General features: G+C 35.1%; 1 protein-coding gene across 2 annotated transcripts in view; it reads right to left on the bottom strand.

The window, feature by feature from the left end:
• The window catches only part of DACH1 (dachshund family transcription factor 1), a gene marked incomplete at its 3' end in the record, with an annotated part of 423255 nt that overhangs the window by 32587 nt on the left and 367671 nt on the right, over window positions 1-22997 (bottom strand). Inside the window, exons 8-10 of one of the 2 annotated variants that reach the window (XM_084876512.1) lie at window positions 11602-11749; window positions 8527-8670; window positions 7949-8017 (exon numbers count right to left, since the gene is read on the bottom strand). In XM_084876512.1, coding sequence (XP_084732638.1) covers window positions 7949-8017; window positions 8527-8670; window positions 11602-11749 — 361 coding nt within the window. Of the gene's footprint in view, window positions 1-7904; window positions 8018-8526; window positions 8671-11601; window positions 11750-22997 lie in introns of those variants that run through there. The other variant, XM_084876511.1, reaches the window with a different exon arrangement.

The raw sequence follows: 22997 nt of genomic DNA, 5'->3' as shown, positions 1-22997 counted from the left end.
TGAACATTATATAGGTATGATGGCTAACGAAAAAGTAAAAAAAACAAAAACAAAAAACAAACGAACAAAAAAAAAAAAAACTGGAAAGGAAAAATATTTCCCCCCAAAAGTGTATCATTCTTAAGTAAATGTCAATAGACTATTTTGAACTTTTGAAGTAATATACTAACTATCCAAAATGAGTAACGGAGCTTCAAGTAGTTATTCTAGGAGAGAGACATAGAAATAGACAACAAAGCATGGAGGAAAGAATAACCAACAATTTGGGGGAGGAGGGTCATCAATATAGAATCAAATGCCAGCAACCCCACTTATTCATAGTACAAATGTAAGAATGCTAGTTAGCCACTCTGAGCTTTAGTTATCTCACCTTTAAAGTAGAATATACAAAAAAAAGCCCAGTAAACATCAATTCCTACTCCACCTTATCATTTTAATAAGTGAGTACTTTCACTTTATAATATCATTATGTCTAAAAAAATATGTTATTAAGAAATTCATTGAGTATTGCAATGCTTGTTTTAATTTTTAAAAACTTGAGAAAATAATAATCTTTACTTCTAAGAATGACCTGCACTATAATACCTTGAAGATGTGAGTTACTAAACAGATAATGTGGTGCCCCTGCCCACACACACACACACACAACTGCTGCTCTGCTTTCTGAAAACTTCAGTTTCCCATCTCCAACAGCAGTTCAAAAAATATTAAATGAAAAATTCCAGAAATAAGCAATTCATACATTGAAATTGTGTTCCATTTTGAGTAGCCTGATGAAATCCTGTACCTTCTGCCAGTCCCACCCAGGGACTGAATCACTCCATTGTATAGCATATCCATACTATACATGCTACCAGCCTACTAGTCATTTAGTAACAGGTTGGGTTATTGAGAGGAAGCAGGGGGCTTGGTTGGAAAGTCTGTAAGGAGGATTCTCTGAAAGATCGGGGCCTCCAGGGGCAACTTGCCAAAGGTAGCAGCCCCTGACTTTACTTTTCCAAACAAGTCTGAGCATTTTACTGGAATCTCTACGTTTAGTCTTTAGACACCACCTTGTGTCTTCTCAAGGATGCTTACCCTGCTGATAGTATCTAATAGTTAATTTTAGTTCAAGCTGTTGTTACAATAAAAGCCTAGGGAGGCAGGGCTGTTTGGTCCCTATAGCCAAGCAGTCCCTTAGCCTCTCTTTCACAAAAAATATGAGTCAGAGTAATCCAGTCATTTGTTGCTCATAGTCTGCTGGTCAGTTCTGGTAGGTTATCAGACTGGTTATCACAGAGAGGGACAGAGAGACAGAATTACATAACCATAATTGCAATCCTATATAATAAAAGGCTAATATGCAAATTGATCAAATGACTGGTTGCTATGATTCACACTGACCACCAGGGGGCAGATGCTCAATGCAGGAGCTGTCCCCTGGTGGTCAGAGTACTTCCACAGCAGGAGTGCCACTCAGCCAGAAGCCCAGCTCACGGCTGGTGAGCGCAGCAGAAGTGGTGGGAGCCTCACCTGCCTCTGTGGCAGCTCAAAGGATGTCAGTTGGACATCCCCCGAGGGCTCTCAGACTGCGAGAGTGTGCAGGCCAGGCTGAGGGACTCCCCCATCCCCAAGTGCATGAATTTCATGCACTGGGCCTCTAGTATATTATAATTGTTCTTTTTTATTATTAGTTATTATTGTTTTTTTATTACTGTGTCTAAGTTATAAATTGAGCTTTAGCATATATGTGGAAAAAACAAAACAAAACACAACCAAATAACATGATTTGATAATACCCTGGGTTTCAGGCATTAACTGTGAGTCTTGAAATGTATCCCCTGAAGATAAGGGGAGGATAATGTAACAATAATTGCATGCATATTTTAAAAGAGCAGTATTTTAACAATCATGGTCTAAAAAACAATCAGGAAAAATATAAGGAGATATGAAAAACAATTGAACCAACTTATATTCCCAACTCTCATTAATTCATAGTGTAACCCTTTAAGAAGTCATGTGCCCTCACTAAGCTTGGGTTTCCTCTTTCGCAAAATGAAGAGATTTAATTAACTTTTAAAGTTCTTTCCCAATGCTGAAGCAGTAACACAAGTGTGCTTGGCACGTCATCAGTGTCCAATAAATATTTGTTGAACAAATAAATATTTTTAAAATTAAACATGTATCTTCAACTATCTAGAGAGAAGAAAGAAGATATTTTTGAATTAGAAATTAAAAAGGATGGTTAATGTGAAGGAAGTCTTTCATGTTCTTTAATTTAAAAGAATGTTTGGTTTTGTATGATCTGATATAATTAAAAAAAAAATAAATAAGAAAAGCTAAACAGTTTTGTTTATGGCCATTGGATGTAAATAAAAGAGATGTACTTTCAAGTGAAGTCAAGATTTTGTAAGCATAACTTACAGATATTTTAATATGGCAGATATTTTAATATGGCAGATATTTTAATATGTCAGAGGAACTGTGGTCCACATTTCAATTTATTTTTAACAAGTACTTATTTTTCATTGAATTTTTTGGGGTGACATTAGTTCACAAAACCATACAGATTTCAAGAATACAATTTTTAAAACACACACACACACAAAAAAAAAAAACCCACAAAAAACATCATCTGCACACTGCACGTGTGCCCATCACCTAACAAAGTCTCTTTCCTTCCCTATTTATACCCCCTTGCCCCACCTCCACCTTCACCCATTATCCTTTCCCTCTGATTAACAATTACTACTCTTTGTTTTAAAAGGACAGTTTTTTGCTTAGAAAGAAAAGGGACAGGTACATTTTCAAAGTGAACTTTGTAGATATTTTGGAAATTTATAAAACACATAGATAAAGCAGACTCAATTCACGATTCTCCCATGACACAGTTCATGCCTATATATTGATAGGTCACCTAAACAATATATGCTGAAGATTCAATTATTTGAAATTATATGAAACAAATAAAAAACAAGCATGAGGTTATTGTATATTAAATAAAAAAATAAAGTGTTATTAAGAAATGTGATTATAGTATGTTAAATTAAATATAAATTTATAATGAAAAATTAAGCATAAGTGAATAGTCAAAAAATCCAAATCTTAGGCCAATTGTGCAAAAGGAAAGAATTATTAGAAAGGCCCACAAGAAAAATAAAGACACTGTTAATTTGGCTGTCAGGAATCAAAATTAATTCTGCTTGAATTTGTAATTCTGATTTTGGTAGGCAGAATCATATTATCCTTTATTTGCTCCCATTAGTCTCTCCAACTAAACTCTGAGAAATGTTAGGACAATAGTATCTTCAGAATCCACAAGATCTAATATAGATCCTAATTCATCAGTGGATGAAGCAATCCTTCAATACCTAACAAGCACCATAATGTGTCAAAATTCTGCCACGAACTAGTATACAGAAATGAGCAAAACTGGTGTGGTTCATGCTTTGCTGGCTTCTTGTGGAGAGAAAGAAGACTTGAACTAGGAACTCTAGGTGGACAGCATGCTGTTGTGGAGAAGTGAGAGGTGTGCTCAGAACCTCTAAGAGGCTTAACTAGATCCAGGGGTCCGGGAGGTGCTGGATCAGGCATGGAGTCTAGGGTCAGTCCTGGAGTCTAGGAAGCATTCCTGAAGGCAGTAACTTCTTAGATGAGACCTACTGGATGGGTGAGTAAAGGCAGGGAAGAAGGCAAATCTGCCTGCCTAGAAGGGGCAAAATGTGAGGCTTTCAGGGGAAAAAAAAAAATAAAATAAAAAAATCCAGTGTCATAAAAGCACAGAGAATGAGGGGGGAGACTTGTAATTAGGTGTAAAGGGTGTGGCAGGGAAATGCCAGGCTGACTCCTTCCTCATTACATATTAGGAAGGATATCTGATTGGACAGATGAGGGTGCAGTAGGGAGGGAGCACTGGGGAAGACAGGTTGGCAGGGGTAGGGAGGGAGGATCCTTTCGATTTTGTGCACTGACCTCGACCTCCCGGTGAGACAGACAAATAAAAGTTGAAGATTATCTGGTGCTCTAAACAGATGTCTGAATGGGCTGAGAAGATAGTTTTTAAAGTTGTCAAGATACGTAAGTTATTCAGGTGGATACTGTTGCTTAGAAAGGTAGAATAAAAAGAGATTAGCACCTAGGTAAAGAGAGCCATCAAGTGACAGAATTGGCTGCATATAGTGTGTGTATATGTAACCCACACACAGTAAGGGTTTTGGAGGATATTTAATGTCTGATGCAAAACATTGCTCAACGAGTATTTATACATACTATGTCTACTCTATATGTTCAAAAGATCTTACAAAAAGATTAAAAATATATATTTTTTTAAATTCCAGCACAAATCAGGACATGTAAGACTCAGGTATGAGAGCATTAATCACTATGCAGATCAGCTTTTAAATCAAGTTTTTGTATTTTAATTTTTTAATTCATAATATCACATCCAAACTGATAAATTGTGAGTTAGCTATGACACGTTATTAGCAATGAAACCCTGGCTGGGTAGTTCAGTTGGTGAGAGTGTCATACAGCTATACCAGGGTTGCAGGTTTTGTCTCTTGTCAGGATACATACAAGAAGCAACCAATGAATGCCTAAATGGGTGGTGCAACAAATTGGTGTCTCTCTCTTCCTCCCTCTCTTTCTAAAATTAACCAATCAGCCAAAACTGGTTCGGCTCAGTGGATAGAGCTTCGGTTTGCAGACTGAAGGGTCCTAGGTTTGATTCTGGTCAAGAACATGTACCTTGGTTGCGGTGAGGGATGTGCAGGAGGCAGCTGGTTGATGTTTCTCTCTCATCGATGTTTCAAGCTCTCTATATCTCTCCCTTCCTCTCTGGAAAAAAAAATCAATAAAATATATATATATATTTTAAAAATCAACCAATCAATAAAAATAAATAGAAGCATCCATTATGAATTCATCCCTGTGTAGTATGAGCTGATATATCTTACTTATCAAGATAAGTAATTTATTTAGGGCCTCTTTCCTCAGGAATATTTTTAAACTGCTTTCCTATCTCCACTTCCCCTCCTCAATAGGTTTTTTTTTTTGTTTTTTTTTGTTTTTTTGTTTGTTTTTTTTTTTTTTTTTAAGAAATTGTGGTCTTTAATGCCGAAAAGGCAACATTCAGTCTAACCTGAGGTGCTTACTGGAGGGAATGACTTGGCACCTGAGCAGTATTGCAGTGTCTGACTCTTAGGTAGACTCTTGGGCCAAGTGTGGCATTTTTTAATTGTCAAAATGTTAAAAATAAATACATGGCAAGCATGAAGAAATGTGGGTTTCCTTTGTCCTAATTAGGCTGAGTTTATTTTGAAAGAGAGAATAATTTCAGTTATGGTTGGACTGGGAGCAAGAAAGAGTTACAAAGGATATCATAACACCTGGGCTCAGGGACAGAGAGAGAAGGCTAAGGGAGCAGGAGGCTGTGTTGGTGTCATTCCTAAACTGTGAAGCAGCAGGTGCTATGGCTCCCCAAACGCCTGACACAGACCATTTCACAAATCAGTAATGAGTTCTGGTTCTTCCTTCTTCGCCTTTCCCATTCTTATGCTTAGAACTTAACTAGAGTCTTTTTGCTCTGATTAATTTTGTTCACAGTTAATTTTGCTCTCTGTGTTAGCTTCCAAATATATGGATTTAGTTTCTAGGGTTAAAAAATCTTCAAAGGGTTGAATGAACTTATTTAGTGGAATTAGAGTAGCAAAAGGTGATCCATTTGCTGTTATATTTTAAAAGTCTTGGGTAAGTTCAACTGCTGGCTAGATAACTTTTTAGCAACCAACACACAGAAATACAAATTCATGTACAGTATTTTTTAAAATTACATTTGATAAAGCTTATGCAACCTAATTAAAATAATGAATATTAGTTAAGAATTTTATTGAAAACCAACTGTGCATTAAACAATTTTAAGAAAATTAAACTTAAGGAACATCATTTCAATTGACAGGCTGGATGAATGAGTGAATGAATAAATGAATGAAGATTCTTATTATAATTAAACAAAAGCAATAAATAACCTCATAATCATTTATATTTGGCTTAAAGTTACTACGTATACTTGTTCAAATATTTGTTTCCTTAATTATGAGGTTTTTTGGGTAGGTCTTCTATGTTACCCAACTGATAGCATTCTGAATAGTAAAAAAAAAAAAAAAAAAGGCAATTTATGATTAAAAAGTTTCCTCAGAGTAAGCAAATCACATTAAAGAGAAAACTCAATATTTCAACCACATACAGCAAGATTTCATCCATAATAAAGTGTTTTTTGAATAAATGTGAATTTTGAAGGTTCAAATAATAACTGTAAACTTATTGATGACCAAAATATTTTTGATAGCAAACTCTTAAAATATATATTATGTCAACTATGCAAAGATTTGTCATCATTGCCTAAACATTTCTTAATATTATTGACCAATCTCCCATTTATGTGCAAAAATATATTGTCTATAATTTTTCTTAGATTGCATTCTGACCATCTTGAGAATTCTGTGGACACCCGGTAATTTATATATCACATTTACCTAGAGATGCATGTGCTTGCTTAGACCACTTGGGACAGTAGCTAAATCAGTGCATGAGTAACCAACCCCTGCTCACACAAGCCAGGGCTGATATTTTTACATTAGTCTTACTAAGGTTATTGGCTCTGATTGGGAGGACTGACTTTGTAGGTATTTGTTAATGTATATATATTATATATATTATATATATGTAATTTTTATATACATATATATATGTAATTTTATATATATATGTAATTTTTAAAAGAGATTCAAGAGAGCCTTATGATTTTAATAACTTGTACACATGTTTATAATTTTGCTGAAATCCATAAGACTTTTAAAAATGAAGTCTTTTCTATATTTACAATTGCATTAATCTTGTATATCCAAGGAGATGTCTCATAATAACATATGGTGCATGGCTTAGGATTTAAAAAAAAAATCCCAATTTTCAGGTAAAATAAATATAGGCGAAACACATTCTCTAGGAATGTTTCAAGTTTCTGATATTTACTTATTGCATATATGGTACTTTAAAAAGGTATATTTCCTTTACACTAAACCAAGAATGACACATTTGAAACTGATTAAGTAACACAATTAGTGTCAAACAATAACCCCAACATGATTGAGCTTAAAATGCAAAATAAAAGCAATTGGGAGGATTATAGCAATTAATCATTTTGGGCTTTGCTTTGAAGAATCATCTTCATTTAAAATAGAAAGTAAATGCTCTTTTTCACTGTTTTGTATTCATGAAGTTAGATTGAGTTTCCTGTCTATTATAGAATAGATGTTAGACTATAGATGTTACCTTCAAATTTTGTCCTTTCCTTATAGTGTGATATTGGCAATATATATATTTAGCTTCTATGAGTGTATAACACAACTTCCTTTAGTATTCTATTGATGATTTTGCTCAGCAGATTTGTCTTATTAAAATGGCTACAATGGCATACAGAACATTTGAAAAATCCACACAGGATTAAACAATCTTATTTACTGTTAACATTCAACTAGACTATTTTGCGTGTGTCTGACAGTAACTATCACAAAATGAGGAGACATTCTCAAATGATTAGAAACCCCTGTTCAATTAACTCATGATTTTATTTATATATAGAATAGAACTTATAAATCCTTCCTGCATTAGATTGGGCTTCAAGCATTCAATAAAAACACATTTACTGTGTCTAAGATGAAATCATACATTGTTTAAAATTAATTATTCCTTTTTAATTGCACTGCATAAACAGAAATGACCTGTTAATTTAAAGAAAATCTATCAGCACAAAATGAATTCACTCATATAAACAAGCAAGATGAACTTGACCTTGTTTGAACTTGTTTTGATGTGGCCCAGATGGTAGGCTACATGCTTGAATAGCAGGCTAAAGCTGAGGAAAAAACTCATATAGCAAGATCTAGATTTATAGCCTTTTGCAAATTCCTACCTTGTATTGTCCTTTCAGCATCTGTTCTGCCGCCAGTGCGGTCAGCTTCTATCTCTGGGGTCAGCGAGTCTAGAAGCACAGAAAGGTAAGAGTGACACACATTTCATTTGATAATATTGTCCTTAAAAAAAAAAAGTGACCTCTTACTCTGGTGCTAGATTAAAATAATCTAAATGGATGTCATCTTTTAAAGGTTGAACAAAGACTATAACCATAAGAATTATCGATACGTTTGTTTGAATAGATAAATAACACAAATTTGTTCATAAAGTGGATGGGGTTGGGGAGTTCTCAGATTACTATTTTATCGTGTTTCGATAGAGATGGATTTGGTGAAACAGAGAGGCAATGCCAGGTCCCAGATGCTGGAGTTAAGTAACAAAACAATGGAGGCACCTATGAAATAGTAATGCATTTCCCTCAGCACATGTGAGTATTCTTCACACAACGCTTTCAGCTAGGAGCACAATTTAACGAATGACAGGACCTAAATATAGACAAAACCACAAACTCATGTCTAAATGGTCTATTTTAAAAAATGGAAGTTAGTTTGCAACACATAAAAATGCACCTCTTACCGTTTAAGACCCTGAGATTATCTGTTGAAGCTGCCTGTTTCAGTGTTTGTTCCGCTTGCTCACGCCGTTTCGTCTCAAATTCAAGTGCTTCCTGCAATTTTCTCTTTGCCTTTTTCTCCTTCTTTAGCCTCTTTTGAACTATGGCTAGAAAAGGGAGTCCATATTATTTTTTCTTAAATTTTTGCAGTATTAAATTAAACATTTATCAAACTTATAAATGATCTATCTTTCTTATAATACAATACTCTTTTTCCATCCACTAGACTGAGTCTACCTATGCAGAGGAAGTGGAAAAAATGTAACCTTAAAATAAATCCCAGTAAAATGTCCAAGGAGGCCAATTTTTACTTAGCCTTGAACTATATTACAATGTAAGAATGGCTTTAATTATCATTTTTAGAGACAGATTTAATGGGAAACTAATTTTAGTAAATATTTGAATTCACTGATAAAGGAAGCCTAATTAAAGGAATGTTTGGGCTTAGTCTCTGCCCTTGAATCAGAATAGTGCAGAGCAGTCTAGACTAGCACAAACATGTATGTCTTCTATTTATGAAGCACCAATTTTAAGTAGTAAATGGTATATTTCCCTTTTTACAAAACAATGTTACACCAGCTAAACTTTTAATAATTCTATCTTGAAAATTTTTTCTATCTTGAAATTTTAGGAAATACAATATTATTTTATATGAGGAGGTAAATATGTTTAATTACTGTTAACATATATAAGCAGAAATATTTTGGATGGAGGTATTATAATAATAATTATTAATAATTGTCTCATAGCAAATATATATACACTTTAATACATTTCATGAAACTTATACTTCTGACATTTGGTGGAGAATAAAACCTCATTGCTAATAATAGTATGCTACCGCTAACAATAATGTGCCATGGTATAAGAAAGTAGATTATGATACAAAAAATTGATTATGATACATTTTTTCCTACTGGATAATTTAAATATTTGTATGCAATATACAATCAATAAATAATGAAAAATAAATGTTCTTCATAATGTGGATGTCAGCTGTATTTTCAGTATGATTTTTTTTTTTTTACAATGTGTACATAAAGTAAGCAATCAGCATATGGGAAGCATACAAATGTTTTTCTTTGAAATACTTTTTTTGATGGCTGTTAAATATTGTGGATTTAATGTGACAGAATCCATATGAGAAAATCCTTCTGTTATAGTTAGTAATAAGGAACAATCATCCTAAGTGTGCTATTTGATTTCTTACTACAGATTAAAAAAGAAAAATAATTCTGTAACAGTGTTTAGTCAGTATATAAAGTAAGGTAAAATGCCTCAAGAAAGAATTTTAGTTACAATTTCTAGGGTCAATACATACCATTTATATAATTATTAATATTTTTAAGACGTCAGACTATTATCTTGTTGAGTTTATTGTTTCTGGTATCATATATTAACAGAAAATGTGCATTGGCTACCATCTTACAGAAAAAAACAAAGCTGGTTTCAAATAAATGTGCTAATTTCCTTTACTTAATAGTATGAAGATGATATGCTTATCTTAACAAAATCACATTCCTACTATTTCCCTTTCCAAAGATGATTGTTTATAAGTCTCTTTGAAAAGGAACAGTAGCTTCTGAATTATTATTTGGATTGTACACACCCATGGCACTAAACACTCAATACCCATCCCCTTGCCACTGGCCGCTAACTGTTTCCTTCCTGTGTGATTGAACCAAATGGGAATGCCATGCTCTCACTTCAGAATAATACATTGCTTAAATAGGTATAGTCATAAGACATAATTATTGACAGTTATTACCTTTAATTTATTGTTCACAATTAATTAAATGGGAAGTTCTTGGTATGATCTGTGAAATGTTTTGCCCTCTAGTGGTTAAAGAAGTAAAACAGAGTATAAATCCTCCAACATATTTGAACCAATAAAACTCTTAAGGTTCCTCAAGTAACCAAAATTTAGGAAGTCAGGGATCTGCCTTTAAGTATTGTAAAATAATTTTTAGAAGAAAGATTTTTCCAGATGCAAACAAAATCAAGACATGGCGATCATAGGGAATATGCTCCCATATAATGAACTCTAACCAAATTTCATTATGCACTGAGAACATACCTTGTTACCAATGTTTATCTTGTTTTGATTATATTAGTGAAGCCACATTATTTAGAACTGTATTATTGGGTTGACAATTTCATTCATAAATCAACCTCATCCCAGGAACCCCTAGCTGTGGCTTCATAGTAATTGGTGAAAAAACATACGTAGTCCTGCCAGTTTTGAAAACAAACAGAACACTAATTTTTAAATGTCTATGTCAAATATCCAAAAGGAGAATACGTATAATATTTGTTATGGATACTTATTAAATGAAAGAAAAGAAGCACTCTTTCTAGAATACTTAGGAGAAACTTATTGTTGGGGCAATGGCAAAGTTGGTTGCAAACAAAATATTCTTCAATCTCATACATTAAATAAACACACAAATATAAATGATCTTCAAAATTATGTATACATGCATTGTACAGTGTGTTAACAGAGCAATAGATTGAGAATATTATTATTTTTACCCAATAAATATTCATATTGGTTTCTATTGTAATGTGTACTTGACCTTGTTGAGTAAAGCATTATTATATAACTCATCTTTGGTCAATTGTTCAGTTTTCAATTTCATTTGATAAATATCTTACTAAATCTGTTTCACTTGAATAATCAGTATTTTCTCTTTTAGCTTTATGATTTTAACTCAAGCTTTTCAAAAGGCAACTGTGACTATATAAAATTTATCTTCATTGCTGTCCATCTTAAAATTATAAATTTGTGAAGCTCATAATAAAAATTATGTGATTAATGATATAATAGATATATTTCAATATCTTGAGGTATCAACAGAAGAGAAACCATGTGCACTGGAAATTAAGAAATACATGAGACCAGGATTCAAGTTTTGCTTTGAACTTTAGCTATAAGTAAAAAACAAAAAGTATACTCTCATAGTAAATCACCAATCATAGTACTGTCATTGTAAATATTTTACACAAAGTGTTAACCATGTTTGGAAGTTTGAAAATACCTCTATTTTTCTGTTCCATAGCCAACTGCTTTTCAAGGGTTTCCCTTAGTTCTCGTTCCCTTAAAAAATCCATCTTCAGCTCTGTTTTTTCCAGTTGGACCTGTTTTTCTTGAGCTCTGGCATTATCTATGGCAACTTTCAAGAGCCCCTGTACAAAAAAAGCATTCAGAACTGATATATTTTGTACAAAGCACATTTCATTCATTACTTAAAGGCATTTCAAAAGAGAAAAACTCTCTTATCAAATTCTTCCATTCTTGTGCATTCACTCTGCACTTACTAGGACAAGCACTATAATTAAAGCACACAGTTTATAAATCTAATGAAAATATTGTTATATTGTAAGAAGACAAATATTTTCAGCATTCAAGTTTAGTTGCTTCTAATTAGAATATTTAAATCTAATGCTAAATGAGGGCAGCACATAAGCATGTCTAAAAAAGACCTGAGTTAAACATTAGACTGAACATGGTTTATGCAACCCTAAGTATTCCTGGCTTGCACCTATCTCTGGGAGCTCATTCACCACTATTCCCTATCAAAATTATACTAGACTAGAGGCCCTGTGCATAAATCTGTGCACTGGGTGGGAAGGGGGTATCCTTCAGCCCAGTTTGCATCCTCTCCAATCTGTGACCCCTTAGAAGATGTCCAACTGCTGGTTTAGTCTGTGGGATTGGGCCTAAACCAGCAGTTGGACATCCCTCTCACAATTCGGGACTGCTGGCTCCCAACTGCTCCCTTGCCTGAGTTCCTGATTGCCCCTAAATGCTTCTGCCTTCTAGCCTGACCACCCCCTAACCACTCCCCTGTCAGCCTGATCGATGCCTAACTGCTCCCCTGCCAGCCCAGTTGCCCCCAACTGTCCTCTCCTGGTGGCCTGGTCATCTCCACTGCCCTCCCCTGCTGGTCTGATTGCTCACAACAGCCCTCCCCTGCCAGCCATCTTGTGGCAGCCATCTTGTGACCACATGGGGATGGCCATTTTTGTGTGATGGTCAATTTGCATATCACCTCTTTATTATATAGGATAAAGTGGGCTTATTTACGGTTCCCAATTTGTTTCTGCACAAGGTCTTTGTTTTCTCTGTTCCTTTCTAGAATGCTTTTCCTTCCAATTTTTATATGGTTTATACCCTCATTTCATTTCACCTTTGCTTAGTCACCACTCAAGAAAGCCCTTCTCTTACCACCTACCTAAACACATCTTGTTATTGCCTCCTTAAAATTCTTCATAGCATCTATTTTGTAATGTTGTCATATATTTTTATTGCTTTATGTTGTGTCTTCTATACTACACTGAAAGCTCTCTGAGGCAGGGCCATTTTCTCTCATTTGCGACTATGCCCCTAGGACCCAGAGAATGCCTATAATATAGTATATTTTGAACATTTGCTGAATAAAATTTATAAAACTGGTATATTTTTCTTGAGATATATATGGAAGGAGTCTAAAGCTTAGTGGCTTCATAGTGCATTATTTTTAAAAAGCATTAAAACAGTCATAATAAATAAAGAATTACTTGTAGGGAACTATTTGACAATATAGTAAATCGTGAGCAAATGGCAAAGGCAGGGTTTATTTATTCAACTGGTTATGGAATCATATATTGATTCACTGTATGCTATTTTTAATTTTTATGCTATTTTTTAAATTTAATAATATCCTGAGATTTTTGAAAATGAGTTTCTGAGAATATATAAAACATATGCCAAGCATGCTGCCTGTGTTCTCTCCTAAGGTACTTTAGAAAATTATCAGTAAAATTATTAGTAAAACTAAAAGCTCAATTTTCTGTTTTTAGCAATTCAGAATACAAAAAGCTATTTGAAAGTAGAAGATATTTTGCCTTGGTCCATGAACATCAGAATCTGACATTTGCAACTGAAATTATGTATGAAGTGGAAGTTGGTCCACTTGTAGATCTACTCTGCCACGTGACCCCTTTGCAGTAGACAACACAAGCGGCTTGAATCAGAAATTGTGACTCCTTAGCACAAAAGAGACGTCCCCTTACTTCTGCCTGCCAATGCAGCATTGCCATAAGCCATGTCTAGTCACTTTTCAAGCAAGTATAAGTTAGTTCATGTTTGTATACCTGACCCTGAATTCCCTGGATTAATTATGGTGATATGAAACAAGCTAAAGGATTTCTGCCCCTCCCTACTCTCATTTTTCACAATGAAACATAGCTGCTAAGGAAACTGCCATCTTCACTCAATTCAGCAACATTCCTATATATGTTATTTTTTTTTTAAATCAGGAACAAACAATTAGTAACAAATGAAAGAGATCATTACATCAAGTGCCCTTTTAGATCACCCCAATTAAAACTTTAGTTTAGCTGTATTTTAATTCTAAGATACCAAACTCTAATTTTCTGCTCTGATTGCTCTTGTTGACTTATCTTTGAAAGATGTACTCTCTGCAATGTCTAGAGATTATTTAGCAAGATGCCAATGTTGGCACCACTCAATGTGTTGATTGGTTGTATTATCACTATCTGTTTAAAATAGATTATTATTAAACTAATTTTGTCCTTGGCTGATAAAACACAGTATTTTGGTGTTCTTTAAATATGAAACAATCATTATGGATAAACACGCTGCATAACATTAAACTGCAACCCTAGTTTGTGTTATTTTATATTAATATTTATTGTAAAGTATGAAGTCACTAAGAGCATTCATGTTTACTGTTTCCTTTTGTTATGGTTGCTGCTAATGTAGCTAATGGTAATGCATTACCTCTTCCTGCTGATTATGTCTGAAAAATATTAGCTTTTAGGATCCAATATCCTCTAGGGACTACTTATAAGCTATATAAAATTAAGTTTCATTTGCAGACTTTAAATCAGTGCACATCAGTAGGAGTCCAATGTGAACAAAAATCTGCACTAGAGCCAAACTGATGCATATGCAAAATTATGTTATTGCCCGTGACAGCCATGCTGCAAAAAAAGACAGAAAACCGATTACATTTCAATGCAGCAGGGGGCTGGGAAAAGCTATAGCAAGTAGTGCTTATACCAGCTAACAATCATTAGGACACTATTTTAACTTTCAGTGATAATAGTAGTTTCAGATTTGTGTAACTTCTGCAAATTTTCCAGGGGGATCATGTGCAAAAGGTCATACGAAGTGCTGGTCTCAGGTGGACATGAAGTATGGAGCAAGATTCTTTGATGACCATGTGAGATACAGTAAAGGACACGGGCTTAAAATATGAATTTTTCTCCAAGGGGAGGTCAGTTTTCATGATCTTGGAGTTGGACATAATTATTCTAAAGAAATGCATTTTAAGTTTACTCTATGTCACAGCAATTATAAGAGACAAGAGTTGTTTAGCCTCAAATTTCTTTCCCATAAGTAAGGCATAATGGTTATCATAACACATATTTTTGCTTTCTAAAATAATATATCTTGTAAATTAAATTATTTTCATAAGTTTTCATAGGATGAGTCTCTACATATTTCTTTTAAAAAGGCACTATAATTGATTAAGCAGTGTTACAACTATTTTTATTATAGCCTAGAAAGCACAAATCTCTGCTTGTATAAGAGTATTTACAGTGATACTGATTTGAAAACACACACACACACACACACACACACACACAAAAAAAAAAAAAAACACAAAAAAACATTTCTTAATATGTTACTTAGATCCTAGAAAAAAGTTTACTTGGTCCATGTTTGTTTTTTAGACTACTTTATTTCAGAATTAGCTGATAAGTAAGGTTCCTTGAGTGTCAGTGAAACTCCTTCAGCAAAATTTTTGCTCAACAATGTGTTACATCTTCTAATAAGAGTAAATAACCTAGCTGGGGTTTTTAGCAATCACCCATTTTATTTTATTTATTTTTTAAAATATATTTTATTGATTTTTTACAGAGAGGAAGGGAGAGAGATAGAGAGCTAGAAATGTCGATGAGAGAGAAACATCGACCAGCTGCCTCTTGCACACCCTCCACCGCGGATGTGCCCGCAACCAATGTACATGCCTTTGACCAGAATCGAACCTGGGACCTTTCAGTCCGCAGACCTGAGCCAAACCGGTTTCGGCTGCAATCACCCATTTTAACTAAAACCTCTTACAGATGAGAAAACTCAGGTCCAGGTGACTCGTCCAAGATCCCTAATTAGTAAATCTGATAAATCTACATCAGACCTCCCCAGCTTATCTAAACTTAATCATTCCTTTTCATGTTTCTTTCTGGGATGGGAAGGAATAATGTCTCTTTAAATAAAGAACTTATGTAGACAGAAAAATTAAACAAGTAACGACTGATTCATTTTTCATACAAGTTTTTCATAGCAAAAAATAGAGCTATATTTGGTTTAATGTTATGGTTACTATGCTCCAAAGTGGATCAATGATGGACTCTCTATCAAAAGCTTCCAGATATAAACCATCCTTTGATAATATGATCTGAATGGCTCTACAATTGGTCAGCATTGTTTAAGTTCAGATATAACCACAATTGAATGACCTTGATCAAATGGTTTATCTGCCTTCATTTTCTCATCTGTAGAATGGGAATAGCAACAAAATCCACTGTGTAAAGTTATAAAGAAGATTAATGGAGCCCTGGACAGTGTTGCTAAATGGTTAAAACATCAAGAGCACATATCTGGGTTGTAGGTCAGAACCCTGGCCCCTGTTGGAGGGCACATGTAGGAGGCAACTAATCAATGTGTTTCCTCTCTCTCTCTCTCTCTCTCTCTCTCTCTCTCTCTCTCTCTCTCTCTCTCTCTTTCTCTCTCTCTCCCTCTCTCTCTCTCTCTCTCTCTCTCTCTCTCTCTCTCTCTCTCTCTCTCTCTCTCTCTCTCTCTCTCTCGTCTCTCGTCTCTCTTGCCCTCTTCATCCCACCTCCTTTCCATTCTATCTAAAAATCAATGGAAAAAATATCCTCAGGTGAGGATTAACAATAACAAAAAAAAAAGATCCATCTAATATTGTACATATTCAGCTAGAGACTGACTGTGACATATGATTATGCTGATCCTGGCACTGAAATGCTACAATGGGTGAAATTTTCTAAGTGATAAGAGCAATAAAAGTAAAGTAAATGTCTTTTGTTTTTCATAATAAGTCTCTTTCAAGTACACCAGAGTTTATGTTAATAAGGTCACTCTTGGAAAGTCCCTAAAAATAGAAATTGGATGTGAGGGGCACCCACCCTTTGATTAGAGGGTTGGTACTTTCAGCCTCACCCTTCTGACCTCCAGGGAGGGCAGATGGGCTAGAGGGTAAATTAGTCACTTGTGATGAATTATTTAATCAATTTTCTATAGGAAGTGAAACCTCCACAAAATCTCAACATCTCGGTTGGTCAATAAGTGAAAACGCTGGGTGTTTGGTGTACCCAGAAAGGTCAAGGGAGCTCTGAGTTTAGTCTCATATACCTTGCCCCATGTATCACTTGCATATGGCTGTTCCTGAATTATCCTGTCTAATAAAAGAGTAATATGCAGATTGACCATCACTCCAAGACATAAGATGGCTACCCACATGTGTTCAAAGATGGCTGCCCCCATGTGGACACAAGGTGGCTGCCACCAAATGGCCTATAGGGGAGGACAGTTGGGAGGAGTTAGGGGTGACCAGGCCAGCAGAGGAGAGAAGTTAGGAGAAACCAGGCAGCAAGGGAGGGCAGTTAGGGGGGACACAGGCCTGCAGGGAAGGGCAGTTGTGGGCAATCAGGCCAGCAGGGAGGGCAGGTAAGTGTGACCGGACCAGCAGAGGAGAGCAGTTGGGGAAGATCAGACCAGCAGGGGAGGGCAATTGAGGAAGACCAGATCAGCAGAGGAGGGCAGTTGGGCGGGGGGGGGGGGGGGGTAGGGGGGGGTTAAGCTGGCAAGGGAGGGCAGTTAGAGACAATCGGGCTGGCTGGGGAGCATTTAGGCATCAATCAGGCTGGCAAGGGAGTGGTTAGGGGCTGATCAAACTAGCAAGCAGAAGCGGTTAGGGGCAATCAGGCAGGCGGGCAGTTGGGAACCAGAAGTCCTGGATTGTGAGAGAGATGTCCAACTGCCCATTTAGGCTCAATGCCAGTGTGATCGGGCCTAAAATGGGCCTAAACAAGTTGTCAGACATCAATCAAGGGGTTCCAAATTGGAGAGAGTGCAGGCTGGGCTGAGGGACATCCCACCCATGCACGAATTTTGTGCACTGGGCCTCTAGTATCCTTTTATAATAAACTAGAGACCTGGTGCATGAACTTGTGCATGGGTGGAATCCTTCAGTGTGGCATTTGGTGATCAGGATGAAACCTGCAGTCCAATGCCACCTACAGTTACTACCTGCCACTCCTGCTTATCCTGGCTTCACTGCGCCTGCCTCAGGCTGGTGCCCAATCAGTTTCAATTGGGAGAAGCTCTCACTGCCACAACAGTACTCACCAACTGTGAGCCCTGAGTCTGATGCCCTCCCAAGGGGAATGGCCTGCGGGATCCAGCTGAAAACTGCTCTCCAACATCCCCCGAGGTGCCCCGGATTGCAAGAGGGCACAAGCCAGGCTGAGAGACCTCACTGGTGCACAATTAAAGCTGGGGAGGAACCTCGGGAGGGCTCCAAGTTTTGTCTAGCCCTGTCTTGCCCCGTCCTGATTGGGCCAATCAGGCTGGCCGGGGCGGGATGTGGGAGTTTGGCCATCAAGGGAGGGACCCTAGGAGGGCTCCTGGGCATGTCTGGCCCATCTCACTCAGTCCCGATCAGCTGGACCCAGCAGCAAGTTAATCTACTGGTCAGAGTGTATGTCCCCTGGTCATCAGTGCACGATAGCAAATGGTTGACCAGTCTACTGTCTGCTCCCTAGTGGTCAGTGCACATCATAGCTAGTGGTTGAGTGGCTTTAGCGTATCATTAGCATATTATGCTTTGATTGGTTGAACAGTCAATCAGTCACCAGATGACCAAACACTTAGCTTATTAGGCTTTTATTATATAGGACTAGCTAGTGAAACGTTTCCCTGAGTTCCGTGAGTTGCACTAGTGAGGAACCTGAGGAATGGGTCAGTTGGTCAGAAGCACAATTTACAACCTAGACTTGCAATTGGCATATGAAGTAGAGGCAAAAGCAGTCTTGTGGAATTGATTGTCCAGGTACATGGAGTCAGAACTGAATTAAAATGTGAGGCACCCATCTATTGTTGCAGAATTGTTTAGTGTGGGATAAACTACTGGATACTTTTGATGACCAGAAATGTCAGAATTGAAAGAGTGTTATAGTAGAGTATGATAAAAATAGTAAATATACAATAGTATGTTCTTCAGATTTTTAAGAGCTTTATGCTATTCTTTTCATCATAGTAAACCATCTGTAGAATATTGGATACATTTTATTGGGATTTTTTTAATTATCTTTTTTATAAACTGCTAATGAAAATAAAAGGGAGAAGACATAAGGCATACTTATGATTAAAGATAGAAAGATATAGTATAAGAACAACATATCTGATCTCAACCTACCCATATTTTGAAGCCGGTGCTCTACATTGTTTTTTTATCTTTTTGAAAACTTCCTTCTAATTCTTTTGTCTAACCCTATTATAATTACAATTATGTATTAATAATGGAAAAGAAAAAAGTTAATTTCTTAAAATGCATGAAATATACATGCATGCTATCAAAATGTAAAGACTGGGAGATCAGAGTATTTACGTCTTAGTACTAAGACAAATTATTTTTCATTTTCTTTCCTCAAACAAGAATTAGAGCATATTTCTTACATTTCACAGTTAGATTATGTATATTTATGAAACCATAGTGAATCAATCTGGGACAGCCATTTATTGTGGTTTTAACATTATTTGTAGGTTTTTCTTCTTTGTTTAATTCTTCCATATAGAAAAACTATAGTGAACCAAACTCCTGTCATATATTCCCCTATGGCTTATATTTCAATGCCAACCTCATCTCTAACTAAATTTTGTATTCTCTACCCTCATTTTATTTACTTATTTACCTATTCTTATTTTAACATTTATAAGTTACTTTAAATAATTACTTTAATAAGGGAATGAATGTATATTATTTATTCCCAAATCTATGTACTAATTATTGGGTCGGCAACTAAGTAATTGCGGGTTTCACACATATATGGCTTCAGTTGAATTTTTAGGTTTGCAGACGTAGTACAAATGTAAAACACATTTTGTATTTGATAGTTGGCTATTCAGCTGTTAATCAGTAAAAAAAAGTTTTTTGATCTGTTTTGTAGTTTTTGTTTGGTGTTCATTGAAAAATGGAAAATCAAAAGGAACATTTTCGTCATATTTTGCTTTTTTATTTCCGCAAGGGAAAAACGCATCACAAGCTCATAAAAAGTTATGTGCTGTTTATGGTGACGAAGCCTTAAAAGAACGGCAGTGTCAAAATTGGTTTGCCAAATTTCGTTCTGGTAATTTTTCACTCAAAGATGAAAGACGCTCTGGTTGTCCAGTTGAAGTTGATGACGCCCTAATCAAAGCAATAATCAATTCGGACTGTCACAGTACAACACGTGAGATTGCAGAGAAGCTTCATGTATCACATACATGCATTGAAAATCACTTAAAACAACTTGGCTATGTTCAAAAACTCGATACATGGGTTCCTCACGAACTGAAAGAATCACAGTTAACGCAACGCATTAGCAGCTGCAATTTGCTAAAGAAACGTAATGAAAATGATCCATTTTTAAAACGACTGATAACTGGCGATGAAAAATGGGTTGTTTACAACAATATCAAGCGGAAAAGATCGTGGAGCAGGCCAGGTGAACCAACTCAAACAACATCAAAAGCTGATATTCATCAAAAGAAGGTTTTGTTATCAGTTTGGTGGGATTACAAAGGAATTGTCTACTTTGAACTCTTACCACCCAACCGAACGATCAATTCTGATGTCTACATTGAACAACTAACGAAATTAAACAATGCTGTTGAAGAAAAGCGGCCCGAATTGACAAATCGAAAAGGTGTTGTATTCCATCATGACAATGCAAGGCCACACACATCTTTGGTCACTCGGCAAAAATTAATGGAGCTTGGTTGGGATGTTTTGCCACATCCACCATATAGTCCTGACCTTGCACCATCTGATTACTTTTTGTTTCGATCTTTACAAAACTCCTTGAATGGTAAAAATTTCAATAATGATGATGATGTCAAATCGTACCTGATTCAGTTTTTTGCTAATAAAAAACAGAAGTTTTTTGAACGTGGGATTATGATGCTGCCTGAAAGATGGCAAAAGGTCATTGATCAAAATGGGCAATACATTACAGAATAAAGTTATTTAGTTCCATGAAAAAATTGTCTTTGATTTTCTTTTAAAAATCCGCAATTACTTAGCTGCCGACCCAATAATATATGTGTATATAAGCATGCACATATGTTTATTGTGGTTTTAACATTATCTGTAGGTTTTTCTTCTTTGTTTAATTCTTCCATATAGAAAAACTAGGTATGATTATTACTTGATAGCTCAGACTGAAAATACTTGGTAAAATTCTCCTTTGTATGTGTTCAAATGGTAATTAATGTTTGAAGGTGCTACATCTAGTATGTTGTTACTTAATTTCTAGTTTTCTCACCTGAAATTTCACAGGGAGTTCTCTATAGACACATTTGAATAACAAAGCCATATGAAAAACTGCCCACATTTTAAAATCACAAATAAAATTTCATATAAAATAAAAATTTAACAAACCTCGTAAAGCAAAATCTAGAATGCATCACATCTCTCACTAATTTGAAATTACTGTCTTTATTTTAGACATCCTTATCTATTATTTTAATTTCTAAAAAACTCAAGTTTCAAGACAGAGTTAGTAAAATCTTATACCAAAAATGTAGATATAGTGTTTTTCTATACTATATATAATATATTTAAAAATAGTATTATACTAGTATACAATATTATTCTACAGGTCTTCTTTTAAAGCACAAAAAATAACATTTATAAAAATTAAATTTTCATAACATGCCATGAAATAAACATCTGTAGTATTTATTACAAATTTTAAAATTGAGAATTATTAAATTACAGAATATCAGAAATTAAATTATTGGATATTAGAATAATTACTCCTTAAACATATTATTTTGAAGGGATTTTTTTGGTCATTAATTCTAAAAAAAATAGAGTTCATATACATTAAATTTAAGTATAGCTTTGGGTTTAATTACAATAGCAGATAAGCATAATGAATCTTTAATTTTAGATATGAAATTGTATGATTTGAAAAATTACACATTTTCAACTCAATTCTTTTTCATTACTATTCTGATAAAATACCTCCAAAGGAAATATGGAGCTTTAAACCTACCAAAAAGGTTACCGTCTTGACATAGAAAGCAGAGAACACATTGCATGTAATTGAAATTGCAGAGGAAATTGAGGTAGGCTGAATGTAATTACCAAAACTAGAATTTGGACAACACATTTATACTGTATGACCAATAAGCCAGGATTATGACTGTTTAAACATTCTATGTCATTCTAAGGATATTGCTATAACTCAATAAATGTGGCAATATTAAAAGAACTGGCATCCATGACCTTCTATAAACCATTACTAACCATAAATCCAGTATGTATGTATGTGTGTGCATATGTGTGCATGTACATTTGTATTTTGTGTGTGTTTGCTTGTGTAAATATATATATATATATATATATATATATATATATATATATATATACATACATACCTGTGCCTGAAATACAGTAAGGTTTTAATCATTATTTTACCTTATACACACATATGTGCATGCTTATATGCACATATATTAAATACATATAAATATAACATCTACATCTATATTCATATTACATATATGTAAGACTGTAGTTGACATGTATCATTTATTTATAATACAGTATTCTTAGTGTAGAGGTTTTAACATTATCAGTCTTGGATTACTATGATTTTAAACTAGAAACTATTTAGCTTGCCTTTACTATCAACCTATCATCAACTTTTGCTAAATATGTCTTTGAGGCTGGCTGGAGTGTAGAAAGAGGAGTATATTCAATCTAGAGATGACTTCTATAAAAACAAACAGTGTCTAAATGTATACATGGTAAGACTAGGGTTTTCCTTCCTTTTTATTTTTTAAAAGAAATAGTTCTAGTTTGAGGTGATGTAGATATCATTTCTTGTCTGGGTAACACTGGGCTGGGGTGGGTGAACATTTCCAAACTGACAGTATTTCTTGTAGAGATGTGGTATCCACACATCAGAGGAGGCCACAGGGACCCGCTCTCCAGGTGTGCAAGCTGCTTTTACACTGAAGAAACACAGACATGTTTTCTCTGCCGAAATTAAAATGAAATCACCACTTTCCTGGTTAAAGAGGTTTTAGTTAGTGAAGATACATACAACCAGGGGGAGGATTTTAAGTAAA

Source organism: Pipistrellus hanaki (assembly GCF_964339955.1).
Source record: "Pipistrellus hanaki genome assembly, chromosome: 3".
NCBI lineage: Eukaryota > Metazoa > Chordata > Mammalia > Chiroptera > Vespertilionidae > Pipistrellus > Pipistrellus hanaki.
The sequence above is the reverse complement of the archived record's forward strand: the minus strand, read 5'-3'. Positions and strand labels throughout refer to the sequence as shown.